Here is a 19,151-nt window from a genome sequence, read left to right as displayed (position 1 = left end):
GGGGTGGGCAGGGCAGTCGTTTAGGGGGCACGCAGGTGCTCTCTTTGATGGGGGAGGGGCAGGGCGGTCAGCCAGTGGGGCGAACAGATGCTTTCCCCAGTGGGGGAGGGGTGGGGTGGTCTTTTGGGTGGCATGCAGATGCTCTCTCCAGTGGGGGGTGGGGTGAGGCAGGCAGCTGGGAGGGGGAAGAGAGAAAAAAGGAGGGGTTTGTCTGCCGCTCCGTACTTGCCACTCACCCTGTCAGGTACTGCAGCTGGAAAGTCACCTTGTCTCTCAGTCTTGGCTTCCTCCCTGCTGTGTGTACACTGGGAACTCTGAAGCTCTTGTCCTCCTTCCTGTACTTCCCTTCCTTAGCTCCAGTTCATGTCCTGCTCACTTTGTTTCACTCCAAGTATGTCGACACAGTTTCTTTGTCTCCTATTGGGAGTTCCGTGATGTTGTCTTCAAGGGTCACTACTGGCTGTCTCAAAATGGCCCCACTGTGCCAGGTTGTCTAGCAGGGCATCTCTACTTCGTATCTCTCCCTGTTTGCTGCTGTTATTCAGCTTCTTTTTCCAATTGGTGTTTGATCTAATTCTATATCCTTTCATTTGATGCTCAAGGTTCCAGGGTTGTCATCTGCATCTGTTTCACTTTGTTTCTCAGGTCTTTGCTGTAGAGGGACGCTGTGGGACATCTGACTAGGCTGCCATCTTGAATCTCCGATCTGACAGTTCAGTCTTTTTTGCACCAATCAGTTCTTTGGGTTGTGTAATACATTTGGCAGCTCCCAACTTGTACCGTTTCTCTGCTTTTTCAGTCAAATACAATCAACAAATACCTACTGAGCACATTCCACATCCAGGAACTAATTTTTCCATCCTACCTCCTGACTGAGGAACTATGTTAGCTATTTTAGAGACCCATTTTATGTCAATATGTTATTATAGTAAAGCAACAGTCTCTTCCTTTGACCCGGGCATGGGGAAGTCAAAGAGGACATCTCTGAAGCAGCATTTTGAGTAATGCTGGACAAGTTAACTCTACTGGCTGAAAGTCTTTGGCCATCTGGCATACTTTTCTATACAGTCAACTTTCAGGGAATATTTCCTGTTTGGACTAGGTGGAGGAAAAGAAGGTCGGGGCGGGGGGAAGACTTAGTAAGAATTTAAATGTCCAGTGCTGAAAACAAAGAAGTATCTAAAATTAGCTGCAGTGGCCCAGGATACTTTGGTTTAACAGAAGCCCTGGGGAGAGGGGATTCCTTGAATAAGGAGACTAAAATATTCCACTGTGTTTGGAACTCTCAGCACTAGAAAAAGCACTTCTGCTAAGGACAATGTCCAGGACGATTAAGTTATACTCTTGCAACTATACAAACCTTGGTCCGGATACCAAGAAAGGCATATGAGGCAGAGAGATAAGAAGAAATGAACTTTGAAGAAAAGGCCAACAGTCTTTGACTCTCTCCTTTTATCCCAAGTGAACAGCTGACTTCCCTCTAATGTGGTGTTTGTTCAGCAGTCTAAACGTGTGGAAAGTTGTTTCTGATTTGATTTCTACCTACTCAAACTTTTCCCCTACTGCATTTAGATCTTTTGTGCCTGATCATGCTCCTTCAGTGTGACCATGCACAAAATCTGCCTTCTCCTGTGGACACACTCACCTACCAGAATGGCTGGTTCACACCGCCAAGAAGATATACAATGTTACTAGGCTTCACAGGGTCATTTTTGCTCCTTGCTCATTTGTTTTTAAGGAGCTTATTTAATCAACTGGAAAAACTTTAAATGATTCTTCAACAAAGTCATCCTTTCCACTGGAAAAAAGAGTTTTAACATTTATGAATAAGAACAAATGGAAGGAAAATAATTTTTATATTCTCTTCTGGTTCCTGTACTCTAAAACTAAACCCCTGCTGAGAAGTCAGTGAAAATGGCCACAGCAAAATACCATTAATTCTGATCTCACAAAATGAGAATTTCTATTTTTTCCAAATCTGAGGTGGATCCAAATTTCTTCTGGACAATGTATGTGTTATTCACAGTGTAATCAAGATTTTCAACATAGATGCTTAACTGAAGAGAACCAAGCTTGGTTATCATTCCAAAATGCAAATCTGATCATGGCATTTATCTACTTAAAACACTTCAGTGCTTCTTCATTGCCCCTAGGATGAAAACCAAGACATTGTCCCCTAGACTATTACAGGACTCTTTAGCCTGGTTTCTCTGTCTTTTACTATTCCAGTCTATCCTATTCTACATTGTAAATACATGAACCTACTAAACACATAGCTAAATATATGTCAAATGTTGCTGAATGAATAACATTTTCCTGGTCATAAACTCCTCATTACCTACTGAATGTAGAATAAATTCCTTACCCTGGTATAGTGGAATACAGAGATACAGTTTATTCCTGCCTATCAGTTTTCCCACTCCCCTTCTTCTGGTTAATTTGGTGAAGTTCTTCTGCATTCCACATGATCCAGGTGGGGCTGTCATTCAGTGTCCCAGAGGATCCCATCATTGCAGAGGTGGGCATGTGGTCCATGCTGGCCAATCAGAGTACTCCTTCCCCTGCCACAGTGATTAGTTCAAGGATGGACTGATTATAGTTCACCCATGAGGTCTAATTATATGAATGTTCTTTCAGGCTTTATTGGCTTAGGGACACCAGAGGTCTTTTTTCATATTACATAGCAAATATCTGTCTATAAGTGAAGTTTAAAAAAAAAGAGGAAGAAGAGCCAAGCAAAATTATAATTTGCATTTCTGGATCCAATTGTGCTTGAGGGTAGATCCACCCTGAGACTTTCCAAAACTGTAAGTTTATAACTTCCATTTTTTTCCCTTAAGCTAGTGGGTTTCTCCCACTTGAAGGTACAATATGGCCCCAATGTTCCTCTTATTATTCATTACTTGCCTTCATGTACCTAATGCTCTTTCAGGTCAGCAAACCTTTCCCTAAATGGCCATCGAATAAATATTTTAGACTTTCAGGACCAAGAGGCAAAACTGAGGATATTATGTGGGTACTTACATAATCATTCAAAATGTAATGATTTAACAATGTAAAAAGCATCCTTATCTCACGAGCTATATATGAAAAATAGGCAGCTGGCTGGATTTGGGCCACTCCTGCTCTAGTCAAATTGGTTTATTTGTGCTGTGAGCATACCTTAAGCTTTCCTATCTCCATGTTCTTTTTGGTGATGTTTTTCCCACCTGAGATGTCTCTTCCTTGACCCCTAACCACTGCCCATTGGCCATTCAAACTCCTTTTCAAATATGACCTCCTTCTGATGCTTCCTTGATATCACAGTGAGTTCCATCTTTCTCCTTTGAATCCTTAAGAGCACTCTGTATTTCTCTTCTGGTCTTGACCTGACCTTGCATTGTAGTTATCTTATTCCTCCTGTATCTCTTGCACACTGTGAGTGCTTAATAAATCTCTTTGGAACTGACAGTATCTAAAGGCTGTGTTGAAATAAATAATAAAAAAGAAAACCCCCACCAAACTCCATATGATCAAAATAAATAGTTAAGGGAAAGGAAATATGGACCCAACAGAGGCCAAGGGTAAGACTGCTGGTAGCAAGGGAAAACAGCTATTTATGAATCAGAATTATCTGATGGCATAAAACTTAACTGCTCTTACGCTGGTGTTGTCACGACAACTCTATATACAACCACTTATTTGCTTGCCTGGGTTGATTCTGAGTATGACGGGGCGAAGTGGGGGAGTTCAGTCATTTTGTTTCTGGTGCGGGGGGAAGACAGGCACATTGGTCATATACTTAGAGGGGCTCCTGTGTTTTCAGTATTCAGTTTCAGACACTCATTTGATATAGCACTCCCTCCTCGGTAGTATTGCCCAACCTCAGTCATTCATGCCCCAGACTCATGATTTTTGCCATATCTGCCTATCACATGTCTTTTTAATAGATAATATTTTCCTTTAAATTGGTTCCTTTAACAAACATAAACATTTACTTTAGTCCATTCTAAACAGTAAGATCTCATTATTTTTAAAATGAAAAGAAATTTTTTGTCCATGTACCATTGAAAACCATTTCAGTTGCTTCAGTGCAACAAAGCTCATATTTAGGACGTTTCTTTTCTCAGCTATCAATCCTTTTTTTCCTTTTTGTAAAAGTATAGCACATATTTTTCCGAAGTCTACTTAATTACTCTGAAGAATGAATTAATTTTGTAAAAAGCTTCTTTGGCCATTTTAGGTAAGGTGCTCACTATCACTTTGTTTTCCTCTCAATTCTGATATTATCTGTCTATAGTAGTGGTAGTAGTAATAATAATAAAAATAATAATAAAAAATGATAACAACAATTATCAACATTTACTGAAAGCTTAGTATTCTTGGCAGAGCAGGATTTTAAAAACAGCTTTATTGAGGTATAATTTACATACCATGAAATTCACCTGTTTAAAGTGTACAATTTAATAATAGCTTTAGTACATTGATAGAGTTATACAACCATTATCCACAATTCAGTTTTAGAAGATTTCCATCAGTACAAACAGTTCCCTCCTACAATCTGCAGTTAAGCCCTGATCCCACCCGCAGCCATAGGCAACCACTGATCTACTTTCTATCTCTATAGATTTGCTTTTTCTGGACATTTCACATAAATAGATTACATAATATACAGTCTTTTCTTTCACTTAGCATAATGTTTTTTAGGTTCACTATGTTGTAGCATGTACAAGTAGTCAATTCCTTTTTTTATTGCTGAGTACTATTCCATTCTATGGATATGCCACATTTTATTTATCCATTCGCCAGTTGATGGACATTTGAATTATGTCCAAAATTGACTAATATGCATATGCAGCTATGAACATTTGGGTACATGTCTTTGAATGAACATATGCTTTCATTTCTCTTGGGTTAATTCCTAGCAGTGGAATTGGCTGAGTTTTATGGTAAGTTTATGTTTAACATGTTAAGAAAATGCCAAAATGTTTTCCAAACTGACTATATCATTTTACATTCCTACTAGCAATAACTAAGTGTTCCAGTTTCTCCACACCCTCACCAGCACTTGTTATTGTCTGATTTTTGGATAACAGCCATCCTAGTAGGCAGGTAGTAGTATCTCATTGTGATTTTAATTTGTATTTCTTTAATGACTAATGATGCTGAGCATCTTTTCCTGTGCTTATTTGTCATTCTTGTATCATCTTTGGTGAAAAATCTATTCAAATATTTTGCCCATTTTTATACTGGCTTAATTGTTGTCTTCTTATTGAGTAGTAACAGTTCTACATATATTCTGGATACAAATTCTTTATCAGAGATAATATGTGCAAATATACTTCTGTGGTCTGTGTTGTGTCTTTTCATTTTCTTAATGGTGTCTTTTAATGTGAAAAAGTTTTTAATTTGTATGAAGTCCAATTCATCAATTTTTTTCTTATATAGATTGTTCTTTTGGTGTCATACCTAAGAAATCTTTGCCTACCCGGAACATTTTCTCCTATGTTTTCTTCTAGAAATTTTTATAATTTTGGCTTTTACATTCAAGTCTATGGTCCACTTTGAATTAGAGGTAGAGGTTTAAATTCATCTTTTTGCATGTGGATATCCAATTGGCCCAGCACCATTTTTTTAAAAGGTTATCCTTTTCCCCATTGAATTACTTTGGAACGTTTGTTAAAAATCAATTGGCCATAAACTTTAAGGGTTTATTTTTGGATTAATACATATGTAATCTTTTGTAATTTTCAATGTCCAAGTTTAGCCACATTTTCTTAAAAATTAATTCCTAAGTATTTCATTTTTTTTAATGCAACTGTGAATGCACTTAATTTTATTTTTGAACTATCCGTTGCTAATATATAGAAATATTGATTTTTCTATACTGATCTTCTATCCTGTGACCTTGCTAAACTCATTTATTAGTGCTAGTAGGGTTTTTTTTTTTTTTTTTGATTCTTGAAATTTTCTACTTATATGATCATGTCATCTGTAAATACAGTTTTATTTTTTCCGTTCCAATCTGGATGTTTAATTTTTTTCTTAAGCCTAATTATACTAGCTAAAACCTCCAGTACAATGTTGAATAAATACATGTGGTAATAGCGGAAATACCTGCCTTGTTCCTGATCTCAGGAGGAAAGCACTCAGTCTTTTACCATTAGGTATATTAGCTGTGGGTTTTCAAAGGTACCCTTTATCTGGTTGTGGAAGTTCCCTTCTACTTCTAATTTGTTGAGAGTTTTTATAATGATGCATTTGCTGCATCTATCGAGGTGATCATGTAGTTTTCATCCTTAATTCTATTAGTCATTCTCAGATATTAATAAATTCTACTTCATCATGGTATATAATTCTTTTTATACATTGTATTTGGCTTAATAATATTTTGTTGAGGATTTTGCATCGATTTTTATTAGGGATATTAGGGCATAGCTTTATTTTTATCCAGTTTGGTAATCTCTGGAGTCCCTGGATTATGCAAATGGTTAACATGCTCAGCTGCTAAACTACAGGCTGGAGGTTTGAGTCTACCCAGAGGTGCCTCAGAAGAAATACATAGTGATCTACTTCTGAAAAATCCACCACTGAAAACCCTGCAGAGCATAGTTCTACTCTGACACACACTGGGTTGCCATGAGTCGAAACCAACTCAACAGTAACTGATTTTTAGGTAATCTCTACCTTTTCCTTGTGGTGTTTGCACTATTCTCATTTAATGTAATTACCCATATGGCTGGATTTATATTTACCATTTTGATATTTGTTTTCTATATGTCTGCTGTCTTTTTTGCTCCTCTGTTCCACCTTTACTGCTGTCTTTTGTGTTAGTATTTTTTTAGTGTACTACATTAATTCTTCTTGTTTTTTTCTTTTTTTACTACATATTTTGTAGTTACATTCTTAGTGGTTACTCTAAGGGTTACATATGAATCACAATTTATCACCTCTAATTCAGACTGATACTAACTTAATTTTGGTAAAGTGTAGAAAACTTTGCTTTAATATGGCTCTATTCCCTCCTCCATTGTGCTTTGTTTTTTTATATATCTATATATGTTATAAATCTAACAATAGTACTATAATTATTGCTTTATACAACCTCATGCCTTCTACAGAAGAGAAAAAACATTTTATATTTACTTTTTATATTTATCATTTCTGCGCAGTGGTTAAGACCTTGACTGCTAACCAAGAGGTCAGCAGTTCGAATCCACCAGTCACTCCTTGGAAACCCTATGGGCCAGTTCTACTCTGTTCTATAGGGTCACTATAAGTCGGAATTGATATGTCGGCAATAGTTTTTTTTTTCACCCCCAGTGTTCTTCTTTTCTTCCTGATGATTTGAGTTACCATCTGGTGTCATTTCATTTCAGCCTGAAGAATTTCCTTTAGAATTTCTTGTAAGGCAGGTCTGCTAGCAACAAATTTTCTTACCTTTGTTTGTATGGGAATGTATTTCATCTTCATTTCTGAGGGAGAGTTTTGCTGGATATAGAGTTCTTGTTTGAGTTTTTTGGTAAACTTTCAGATTTTGAATATTCCACTACCTTCTGGCCTCCATTGTTTCTGATAAGACATCAGCCATTAATCATACTGATGCTCCCCTAGATGCGATGAACCATTTTTCTCTTCCTGCTTTGAAGATTTTCTCTTTCAATAGCTTGAATATGACACATCTAGTGTGAATATTTTTGTACTCTATTTGGAGCTCATTGGGCTCCTTAGATATACAGGTTAATTTTTTGGCCATTATTGTTTTAAACATTTTTTCCATCTCTTTCTCTCCTTTCCTTTTGTGACTCCCATTACACATATATTAGTATGCTTGATGTTGTAACATTGGTGTTTGTGACTCAGTTTGTTTTTCTTCCATCTTTTTTTCTCTCTGTTCTTCAGAATAGATAACTTCTATAACTATCTTCAAGTTCACTGATTCTTTCTTCTGCCATCTGAAATGTTGTTGAGCTCATGTAGTAATTTTTTTCCATTTAAATTATTGTATTTTTCAACTCCAGAATTTCCATTTGATTTTTTATTATAATTTCTTTTTATTGAAAATCTTTATTTGTTGATTCATTGTATATTTTCCTTGAATTTTTTAAACACAATTTCCTTTAGCTTTTTTTTTTTTTAAACTATTTATAATAGATGCTTTGAAGTCTTTGTCTGTTGAATCTATATCTTGGGATATTTACAGATAGTTTCTGTTGACTATTTTTTCCCTGTATATGGGTCATATTTTCTTTGCATGTTTGTACCTTTTTATTGAAACTGGACAGTTTAGATAATATATTGTAGCAATCCTAGATATTGACCCCTCCTCTCCAAAGATGGTTGTTGGTGTTTGTTTAATACCTTGCCTGGGCTAAACCTATATTACCTGTCTCCCTGGCAGTATGAAGCCACGCATGTCTCTGCTGGGGTATTTTTTTTTCCTTTTAAATTCTTGTTTTTATTTTTAAGCCTAGTGTCATAGGGGTTGCCGCCGTACTTGCATAGCTTAGTGATAAGCCAATTACTGGATAGGTTGCACTCAAATACCTTGAGCCAGTAAGGCTTCAGTCCTCTGCCAATGGATCTGTGTATGGGAAGGGAGCATATTCAATGTTCAGGCTGTTTTTGAGTCTGTCCTGGCTTACCTTCTCCTAGACCCTTTCACATCTGCTCCGTACATACACACAGCCTCAGGGTTAGGGGTCCTCTCCAATTTCTGCTGCATACGTATACAGCCTCAGCCAGGAATATACTTGCCCTAACTACAAATGCAACCACCACAAGCAAGTAGAGCCATTGGTCCTCTCTGCGTACCTGCTGCCTAGACTGGCACTTCCATCACCTGTTGCCACTCCAAGTCAAGTGAGCCCGTCTGATCAGGACAGTGAGTCTGCTGTCCTCTTGGCCTGCGCCACCCTGGTAGAACATCTACACTGACTCCGCCTGGTGGGGGGAGGAGTATGAAAGCAGCCCCAGGCAAGTATGCATAGACTCCCACTATTCTTACCTGAAGTTCAGCAGTTTTTAAAGCAAAAACATTTTTCAGATTGCTGTACGTCTTTGGTTATTTTCCAGAGTGCTGACATGGTTATTTTGTTAACGTGTCCACTTTTTTAGTTGTTTTTCAGAAAGAGGATTTGCTTTTCTTCCCACTTGGCCACAGTCAGAAGTCCCATCCCCTTTAAACTTTATTTTCTAATTTATATACAATTCACTCTTTGTACTATTCAATTTAAAGGATTTGACCAACACGTGCAGTGATATATCCACCACCACAATCATGTCACAGAATAGTCCCCATCATCCTAAAAAATTCCCTCTCTTACCACTTTGTATTCAACTCCAGTCTCCCATTTCCAACCCCTGATCTGTCTTCCATTCCTATAATACCTAGCCTGGGCTAAATCTGCATTATCTGTCTCCCCTGCAGTGTGAAGCCACTTATGTCTCTGCTGGGTTTTTTTTTTTTTCCCCTTTTAAATTCATGTTTTTATTTTTAAGCCTGGTGTCATAGGTCTTTGAATCAGAGATTTGAATCTAGTCTAACCGTCTTTAGAACCCCAGCTTTACTGCCTCTTTAATATGTGGTAGTTATGTGTATACAAAGGCTGTCTTCTATTACAGGGGATAGAGAGGCAGTGCTGTCTAATGGTTCAGAGCATGGTTCTAGAAGCAGACGGCCTAGGTTGAAATCTTGGCTCCATCACTTAATAGCTTTATAACCTTGGGTAAGTTACTTGACTCCCCTGTATCTCTAATTTCCTCATCTGTAAGATGGAGATAATGATAACTTATCTCATGAAGTAGTTCTGATCCATGTATAGAACTTAGAATAATGCCTGGCACATAGCCAAAAAACCAAACCCATTGCTGTCTAGTCGATTCTGACTCAGAAACCCTACAGGATCGAGTAGAACTGCCCATGAGTTTCCAAGGAGTGCCTGGTAGATTCGAACTGCTGACCCTTGGGTTAGCAGCAGTAGCGTTTAACCACTAAGCCACCAGGGTTTCTGCCCGGCACATAAGAAGTACTCAATAACTTTTAACTATCATTATCATTAAATTATAAGCTCCACGAAGGCAAGGGAAGAATCACACTATAATGAACAGTGCATTTTACCTTGATCCTTAACAAATATTTAATGAATAAGTGAATGACTGAACTGAAACCTCTAATATAAACACAGCTATGCAAAAGGAAAATGGTCAGCAGCTCTATTAGGGAGCTACTAAATGCCAAATAACTCTGTGCTGGACATCCCCCAAACTTCAGTGTCAATGCCATGAGGCAGTCAGATAGGTCCAGCAATTGCTTTGGCTGGTAATTCTTTTTAAAACAAATACACTTTTAACATAATAAAAACTCTTCACATCTCAAATTCTGGATCTGACACTGACTAGTTGGGTCAAGTTACTAACGTCTCTGTGCCTCAGTTTTCTCACTTTATAGTGAGAAAGGATATTAATAGAATTCACTTCATTAAATTGTTGTGGATTAAGTCAGTTAATATACGTAAAATGATTAGAAATGTACCCGGCATGCAGTAAGCCCACAGAGCGTTTGCTATTAAGTTTATTTTTATTTCTTACGAACACACTCATAAAAAGAGTGTCTACAATCAGCAAGTTATGGGATCTGATTTTGACCACTTCAGGATGGCGAAGGAACTCAGGGGAGCTATTGGGTATTGGTTTGAAGAGGACAGTCCGTGCAAGGCTATAGGTTGTGTGAAAATGCAAGGAAAACTCAGATTCACTTCTTGGTGGGCTTCCCAGAAGAAGAGACCTTTTTTTGGCCATTTCTTACTCATTTTATCTAATGCTACTAGTGATCAAAGCAATCACTTGTCTTTATGCCAATAAAGAATGACACACCCACTAAAATAAAAAAGTAACTTTGATTTCCTAAAAAGACTAGCCCTTTCTTGCTACTCTGAGGCCACAATTTATAGCAGGTCAATAGCTTTCAAAGAGAAAGTGAAAAATGAAGATGGTAATAAATGATGCATACTAACTTTTATTGAATTCTTCCTGTGTGCCAGTCATTCTCGCCAAGCTTTTTCCATGCATTTTCTCAGTTAATATTGCCAAACAACCTAAGGGATTGGTATGATTATTGTTCCCATTTTTCACATGGAAAAACAGCAGATCAGAAAGTTTAAGTATCTTTGCTTAATGCCAGTTGGCTAGTCAGTGAATGAGCTGGGATTCAAAACTAGTCATTTTGACTCTAGACCCCAAACTCTTAACCATTATGCTGCCTGTCCTCTGTTTACAAAAGATCCTGAAATCAAACCACCAGAGTTTTTTTTCTAAAAAACTCAGCATTCTTAACTTACAGGAAAAGGTGATGTATAGGTCATTGTGCCAGGGAAAAAAAAAATTGTTGCTGAAAATATACACACCAAAACATAAACCAATTCAACAATTTCTACATGTACAATTCAGTGACATTGACTGTATTCTTCAAGTTGTGTAACCATTCTCACCCTCGTTTTCTGAACTGTTCCTCCCCCATTAACATATACTCACTGACCCCTAAGCTTCCTATCTAACCTTTTGAGTTGCTATTGTCAACGTGATCCCATATAGTTAGTTCTTTAAAAGAGCACAATGCTCAAGGCAGACACAGGAAAAACACCTCTGAGGCCACCCAGCCTTCCTCGTGGGTTCCAGACACACCATTCCTGCTGCAGGCACCGTTCCAGACAAACTGGAGGTGCCCTGTTCCTTGCAGCATCATTCATAATATGCGCTCTTGCCTCAATCTACTGAAGCGTTTTCACTTAATTTAGAAGCATGTGTTGGAAGATATAAAAATAATAACAATATATTTAAGACAGTTTATGAGCAAATACTCTCAAAAAGCCTCAGAATCTGGTCCATTTGTGCCATCTGTTGTAAGGGAAACTAGAAACCACCTGTCGGTCTGCCTGAGCCCTGCTCTTATAAAGGGAACTGTAATTACCTCTGTGGTGAAGGATTTGAATCATTACAGTAAATCCCTTATTCAGCACATTCTGTACTAGGAAGACGCTCTGACCCTAAAAACCAGGGCTTTTCTCCTCCAGCCCTCCAAAAATGCTGTGGATTGTGGCTTAGCCTTGCTTATTATTCAGCAATAAGTATTTCTTGAACAAATATTTACTGAGCACCTACTACACTGCCAGGCGCCTGCTCTCAAACGGCTTACATGCAAGGACAGAGAAGGCAAGGTAGAGTGTGAGAGACCACAGGCCGGGGGAGGAAAAAAATATTAAAACTTCTGTTGGCATTTTTTTATCTGATCCTTGCAAGATTTATATTTGATGTATGTTTTCTGATGTGTATAATAAAACAATTAGTAAGGTGGGTATATGCTTTATGAATAATAAATAAAACAACAAACATATATTAGAGATACATGCCCCAAATATTTTTTCTGATAATATTTTGACTGCTTATGCAGTCAAAAAGTTTAGGAAACACTGTATGTGTATGTGTTTAACAGACAATAAACAAGTAAACAGATAAGATTACTTTAGATGGTATTAAGAACTATAAAAGAGCTCTGGCAGCGCAATGGTTAAATGCTCAGCTGCTAACTGAAAGGCTGGCTATTTGAATCTAACCAGCAGCTCCATAGGAAAAGACCTGGCAAAATGCTTCCATAAAGATTACAGTCAAGAAAACACTACAGAGCAGTTCTACTCTGCCACGTGGGGTCACTATGAGTTGAAACTGACTCGACGGCGCCTAACAGCAACAACAAGAACTAAAAGGAATATAAAAATCAGGGTAATGTGAGAGCAAGTGCCTAAGTGGGAAGGCTCGGTAGGGGTGACTGGAGTTTGTAGACAGGGCAGGCTTCTTTCAGGGTGACATCTAAGCTGAGACCTCATCAAAGCAGAGTGCTGACGGCTCCCCATCTTCAATACGAGTTATTGCTGTTGTTAGGTGCCATCGAGTCGATTCTGACTCATAGCAAGCCCATGTGACAGAGCAGAATTGCCCCATAGAATTTTCTAGGATGTAATCTTTATGGAAGAACGCCAGGTCTTTCTCCTGTACAGCCACTGGGTGGGTTTGAACTGCCAACCTTTTGGTTAGTAGCCAAGTGCTTAAGTGTTTGCACTACCAGGAGCTCCTTGAAACACAAGTGCATCTTTTTATTTTAACCATTTGAGATTAAAACAAAACCGACTCCCATTTCCTCCTAAGCTCCCTCACCGTTTCTTTGCTTAATTACAGAGTGCTTTCCCAGAATATCATGTGAACTTAAATAAGAAAGGGTCTTATTTTGAAGGAAAGAACTATCGAAAGAAGATCAGTAATAAACGTTGCCCTGACTGTGGCAGAATTCCCAGTAGTGGCTGGTAATAGCAAAACATACTTTTCCTGCAAGAAATTGTTTCCTGGTAAAGCTAAAGACTCATTCTGTTTGGGGAAACAAATACTTGTCTTTTCAATGAAGTCTCTGTGTGTCCTAAAAAAGTACGTTGCCTGTTCCTTTTCAGAAGAAGGGAATTACATAAACTGCAAACAAACAGCCTGGGGACTTCTCTTCCTTTGTGATGAAGACCTATGTCTCATTCTCTACAGAGCCATCTCTACAAGACCTGTATCGTCAGATATTATGGTTATGACATCTTCTTGTTCTGGGGCACTTTGACTTTCTCTACCTAAGGTGTAACATTTCTGAAATTCTACCCACTTTTTATCAGTATATTTACGTTAATTCACTTACAAAGGTGTCCATGGTAATAATATTGCAAACTCATTCAGCTCCCTTCAGAAATCATCAGTCTGTATCTAAAATATACTCAACTGAAAGGCTGGTGAAGGCAAACTCTCTACAATCTCATTCCCCAGTCCCCTCACCAGGTCTTGATCAGTTCTTCCTTCTTATTGTCACCCAGACTTACAGTGACAAAATGGAATTCTGCATATAATTAATTAGCCTTTCTGTCATTCTCCCAGGAAACTATGGAAAGGAGAGGAGAATTCCTAAGAATATTACGAATCACATTTTAGAGAATTACAAAAATGGAAGAAAATAAAACGTTTTTACCCAAATGAAAAGTCCTCATACCACCAATCCTGACTGAGTTGAACAAATCTGGTTGGGCTGGAGCCTAAGAGTCTATATTTTTCCATTTGCCCCACCCCACGTGGTTCTGATGAGCAACCAGAGATGGGAACCACTTGACTTTTCCCTTGCTGTCAGATGGTCCATGTCAGCTTTGGAAATTACTGGGAAATGTGAACACACCAGGTGCTTTATAGAAAAACACCTTTGTGATTTTTTTGTTCCTCTAAAAACGTTGATTTATCTGAGCTCAGTTCTATATTTCACAGAAGACCTTAAGATGTGTCGATTTTATTAGTATTTTTTGGCTTGGCAAATAGGTGTGAACTTCTTATCCATTTAATAAACTTTCAGTACTAATCTGTGATTTGGCCAAAAGAATTTGAAGGAGTTTGAGAAAGGTTTCCATGAGTTGAGGTGCTCCCATTTTCCATTTTGGTGTTTATAATTAAGGGGGCTGTGGTTGTCCTTGCAGGTGAGAAAGGAGACTCAGTGTCAAGGGCAAGATGGGCCCCCACTCTCTGCTGAGACAAGATGCAGCAACAACACAAAGCCCTGCTTCTAAAATAACAGCGCCCACTGGTAGGGAGCACATCCAACATGCCAAGCTCTGTGCTGATGGCCTTCTATCATCAGCTTGTCCCACTAACTCCATGAGGGTTGCCCTGATTTTGCAGATGGGTTAACTGAAAGGTTGGCAGTTCAAGTCCACCGAGAGGCACCTTGGAAGAAAGGTCTGATGATCTACTTCCGAAAAATCAGTCAATGAAACCCCTATGGAGCACAGTTTTACTTTGACACACATGGGGTTGCCATGAGTTGCAAACAACTTGATGACAACTGGTTGGTTTTGGGTGGTTAAGCTGAAGTTTGGAGAGGCTGAGTAACTTTCAAAGAGCCAGAAAGTGGTGGTGCTGGGACTGAACTCATCAAGGGTCAGACTCCAGAACTCTGGCCCTTCTGAGGTCCTTTGCCCTCTGCTCTCCCCTGGCCTTCCATCTACTGCCTCTACACAGTTGACGGCTCCTAACAAAACTGTCTCCTGCACACTGTGTAACAAGCCTGGCGGACACGAGTGGCCAGGAAATCCCTGACACAAGGAAGGTGGGCTTAAAGGGAATTTCCTTGAATTGCCCTGGAACCTGTTGAAACAGGTAAAATCCCAGTTCCATGATCTCATAAATACACATTAAACAGAAGATAGAGAAAAATGGTCTGGAAGCTTCTCAATACTTTCATGGTCTGTTTTCAGATAATACCTGTCATATTTGATAAACAGACTTCAAAATGAAAACAATATTCTTAAAGGATAGTGAATTTAGAGTTAACTGTAGGAGTTTACGGTCACAAAGCCCTCAAATACTGGTTTGAATAATGGTTCTGCCACTTATTAGTGATGTGGCAAGGGCAACTTACTTAACTTACGTGTCTCTCAATTTTCTCACCTCTAAAATGAGGATAATTTGTAATACCTATACCTCACAGGGTTGTTGAGAATTAAAGGAGGTTACACATATAATGTACTCACTACATTAAAGTTTGGCATGCAGTTAGCATTCACTAAATGATAGCTGTTATAATTAGGATATGCTTGCCTTGTCCTGAAAAATAGTTCTGTTTTAGAATGGAAAGCAGGTTTAAGGACTTGGCATTTGGGCCACCTATAAAACCATCTGAGATGTTTTTAACAAATGGATGGAACTCTGAAAGTGCTCACTCATCTATGCCAAGAAATCTAGAAGACAGCTACCTGGCCAACAGACTGAAAGAGATCCATATTTGCGCCCATTCCAAAGAAAGGTGATCCAACAGAATGTGGAAATTATAGAACAATATCATTAATATCACATGCAAGTAAAATTATGCTGAAGATAATTCAAAAACAGTTGCACTAGCATGTCAACAGGAAACTACCAGAAATTAAAGCCGGATTCAGAAGAGGACATGGAAAGAAGGCTATCATTGCTGATGTCAGATAGATCTTGGCTGAAAGTAGAGAATACCAAAAAGATGTTTATCTGTATTTTATTGACTATGTAAAGGCATCTGGCTGTGTGGATCATAACAAATTATGGATAATGTTGTGAAGAATGGGAATTTCAGAACACTTAATTGTGCTCATGTAGAATCTGTATATAGATCAAGAGGCAGTTGTTTGAACAGAACAAAGGGACCTTCATGAAAATCAGGAAAGGTGTGCATCAGAGTTGTATCCTTTCATCATACTAATTCAACCTGTATGCTGAGCAAATATCCAGGAAGCTGGACTATATGAGGAAGAATGCTGCATCAGGATTGGAGGAAGACTCATTAACAACCTGTAATATGCATATGATACAACCTTGCTTGCTGAAAGCAAACAGGACTTGAAGCACTTACTGATGAAGATCAAAGACCAAAGCCTTCAGTATGGATTACACCTCAACATAAAGAAAACAAAAATCCTCACAACTGTACCAATAAGCAACAACCTGACAATGGAGACAAGATTCGAGTTGTCAAGGATTTCATTTTACTTGGATCCACAATCAACACCCATGGAAGCAACAGTCAAGAAATCGAAGGATGTATTGCATTGGGCAAATCTGCTGCAAGACACCTCTTTAAAATGTTAAAAAGCAAAGATGCCACTTTAAGGACTAAGCTGTGCCTGACCCAAGCCATGGTATTTTCAATTGTCTCATATGCATGGGAAAGCTGAACAATGAATAAGGAAAACTGAAAAAGAATTGATGCCTTTGAATTATGATGCTGGTGAAGAATACTGAATATATCATGGACTGCCAGAAGAACAAATTTGTCTTGGAAGAAGTACAGCCAGAACATTCCTCAGAAGCAAGGATAGCGAGACTTTGTCTCAAGTACTTTGGACATAGTATCAGGAGGGACCAGTTCCTGGAAAAGGACATCATGCTTGATAAAGTAGAGGGTCAGTGAAAAAAGAGGAAGATATTAAACGAGATGGACTGACACGGTGGCTGCAAAAATGGGCTCAAACAGAGCAACGATTGTGAGGATGGCACAGGATCAGGCAGTGTTTCGTTCTGTTGTAGGTTCTGTCACTATGAGTTGGAACCGACTTGATGGCAATGAACAACAACAACAACATAAATCCTAAGGCACCGATGCAAACAAAAGTAAACATGAAGAGAGAACTGCATTATCACCCAACGAAAAAGGAGAGAAACAATACTCTGTCCCAGGTTTGAGGGCTTTCATCCTATGGATAATCCGCCTTCTTAGCACAGCCATATTACTTGTGTCTGCACAGCAAAGCCCCCGAAGAGAACATGTACAGGGGGAAGTTCACAGGCACTCAGGTCGTGTTTCCAGTGGCAAACAGGCCTAGAGGTATCAAGTTACCTGTGCCCAAAGCTCAGTATTTCATGTTCAAGTGGAGGTGTCAATACCGAGCTCTGGCTCACACACGAACCTTAATTAAGCCCCAGCCTCTTCTTTCAGGACAGGCCAACAGGAGATGTCCATTTTTCCACTGTCTCTCTCAGCGAAAAGCTGGTGCTGTCAATGGGAGACTTAATGCTGCAAAAAACAGGGCTGGGAAGATGTGGAGCACAGTCACTACCCACCCACCACACTCATTCGGGTGGTGCAGGTGGTTGTGGTTATTAGTTGCTGTGGAGTCGATTCCTCCTCAACGCACCTTGTGTGTGCAGAGTAGAACTGCACCATAGGGTTTTCAAGGCTGTGACCTTTCAGAAGCAGATCACCAGGCCTGTCTCCTGAGGTGCTTCTGGGTAGGTTGGAACTGCTAACCTTTTGGTTAGTAGTCAAGCCCTTAACCATTAGTACCCAGGGACTGCATAGGTGCAGGGGGTCTGAATTCAATGGCAGTCCTGCAGACAGCCCCCTGAGAAGCCCCATGTGGAGACAGATTAGGGGAACAGAGTCACAGGGTAATGCTTCCTCCTTAGGGTGGGCCATCCTCCAAGACTGACTCGGTGGCTCTTGAAAGCAGCATTGCATAAGTTTCATACAAATACTGCCTAGAATGGCACTGCTCATTCTAATAATATTCTGTAAGGTAAATAGCAAACAGAAAAATCCCATCACTAAGCTGTACAAGGTAGACTGTGCTGGCTCCTTGAACATTCGTCCTGTAGCTGAATTTCTTGGTGTATCAGGCTGGCTGCTTCAACAGCCCCCCTCCCTTCTTTTCCTGCTAAGCCGTGGGTCTCTCAACATCTAATTTCCTCTCTGTCTCCATCTCTGCTAATATGTTAAAAACTGGTTCTTTAAATATGGTAGCTCCTTTAGGAAGACAGGTCTAGAGAAGGCCCACTGAGAAGCTTCACACAGGATGTGGTGTTGAGTGGGAAGAACAAGGGCTGTGCAGACAGGCGGGGTGTGGGTTTGCGTCCATGCACCTCTGCTCGTGGGCCTTATGACTCTGCTTTGTCCTCCTCCATAAAAACCAGGAAAATGTTACCCCAAAGCATGCTTGTGAGGACGGCATGCGGTAATGTACGTAAAGGGCCTGGCACCATGGCTAGAAAGTGTCCCCCAATATAATAGCAAGTATGACACACACTTAATTTGATAAACTAGTAGAGGTAAGAGAAGGAATGAATACAAATAAATTAAAACAAATTTTAAAAGCCCAGACATATCTGCTTTGCCAAAGCAAAGCTAACCAGGAGGAAGGAGCTCCAGAGCTCTGATTAACTCAAATATTCAAAGCCAGATGACTCTCTTCCCTCCTGCCCCCTCCTCCTTTCTTCTCCTTTCCATTTGGTAAAAAAAGAGTGATGGCCCCATAATACATCTTTCAAATGCACAGATATGTTAATTTTTTAAATCAATAATGTGTTTTATTTTTAAATATTTATTTTTTACAGTACAAAAAGAAAATGTGTTGCTTCTCTTTCTAGCTATCAAAGCAATACATGCTCAATGTAGAAGACTAAGAAACAATAACAGGCAAAAGACAAACCAAAATCAACCATCAACAATACATCCACTCTATGCTACCACTGTTAATATTTTGGTGACTGTTTCAGAAGCTTTCTATGGGTACATATGCATTCACACATATTTTGTTTTGTGCATTAAAAGGGCACATAATTTGTGAGACAGTACACAATAC

At 39.1% G+C, this 19,151-nt stretch overlaps 1 protein-coding gene across 4 annotated transcripts in view; it reads right to left on the bottom strand.

The window, feature by feature from the left end:
* ARHGAP26 (Rho GTPase activating protein 26) overlaps positions 1–19,151 on the bottom strand; it is a 550,033-nt gene that overhangs the window by 43,772 nt on the left and 487,110 nt on the right. The window contains exon 21 of one of the 4 annotated variants that reach the window (XM_023735642.1): positions 9,052–11,075. The exons of 2 other annotated variants lie outside the window; for them this stretch is intronic. In XM_023735642.1, coding sequence (XP_023591410.1) covers positions 11,054–11,075 — 22 coding nt within the window. In that variant the 3' untranslated portion in view covers positions 9,052–11,053. Of the gene's footprint in view, positions 1–9,051; positions 11,076–17,074; positions 17,603–19,151 lie in introns of those variants that run through there. One more of the 4 variants, XM_023735641.1, reaches the window with a different exon arrangement.

Source organism: Trichechus manatus, unplaced genomic scaffold (genome assembly GCF_000243295.1).
Source record: "Trichechus manatus latirostris isolate Lorelei unplaced genomic scaffold, TriManLat1.0 scaffold00080, whole genome shotgun sequence".
Taxonomy (NCBI): domain Eukaryota; kingdom Metazoa; phylum Chordata; class Mammalia; order Sirenia; family Trichechidae; genus Trichechus; species Trichechus manatus.
The sequence above is the reverse complement of the archived record's forward strand: the minus strand, read 5'-3'. Positions and strand labels throughout refer to the sequence as shown.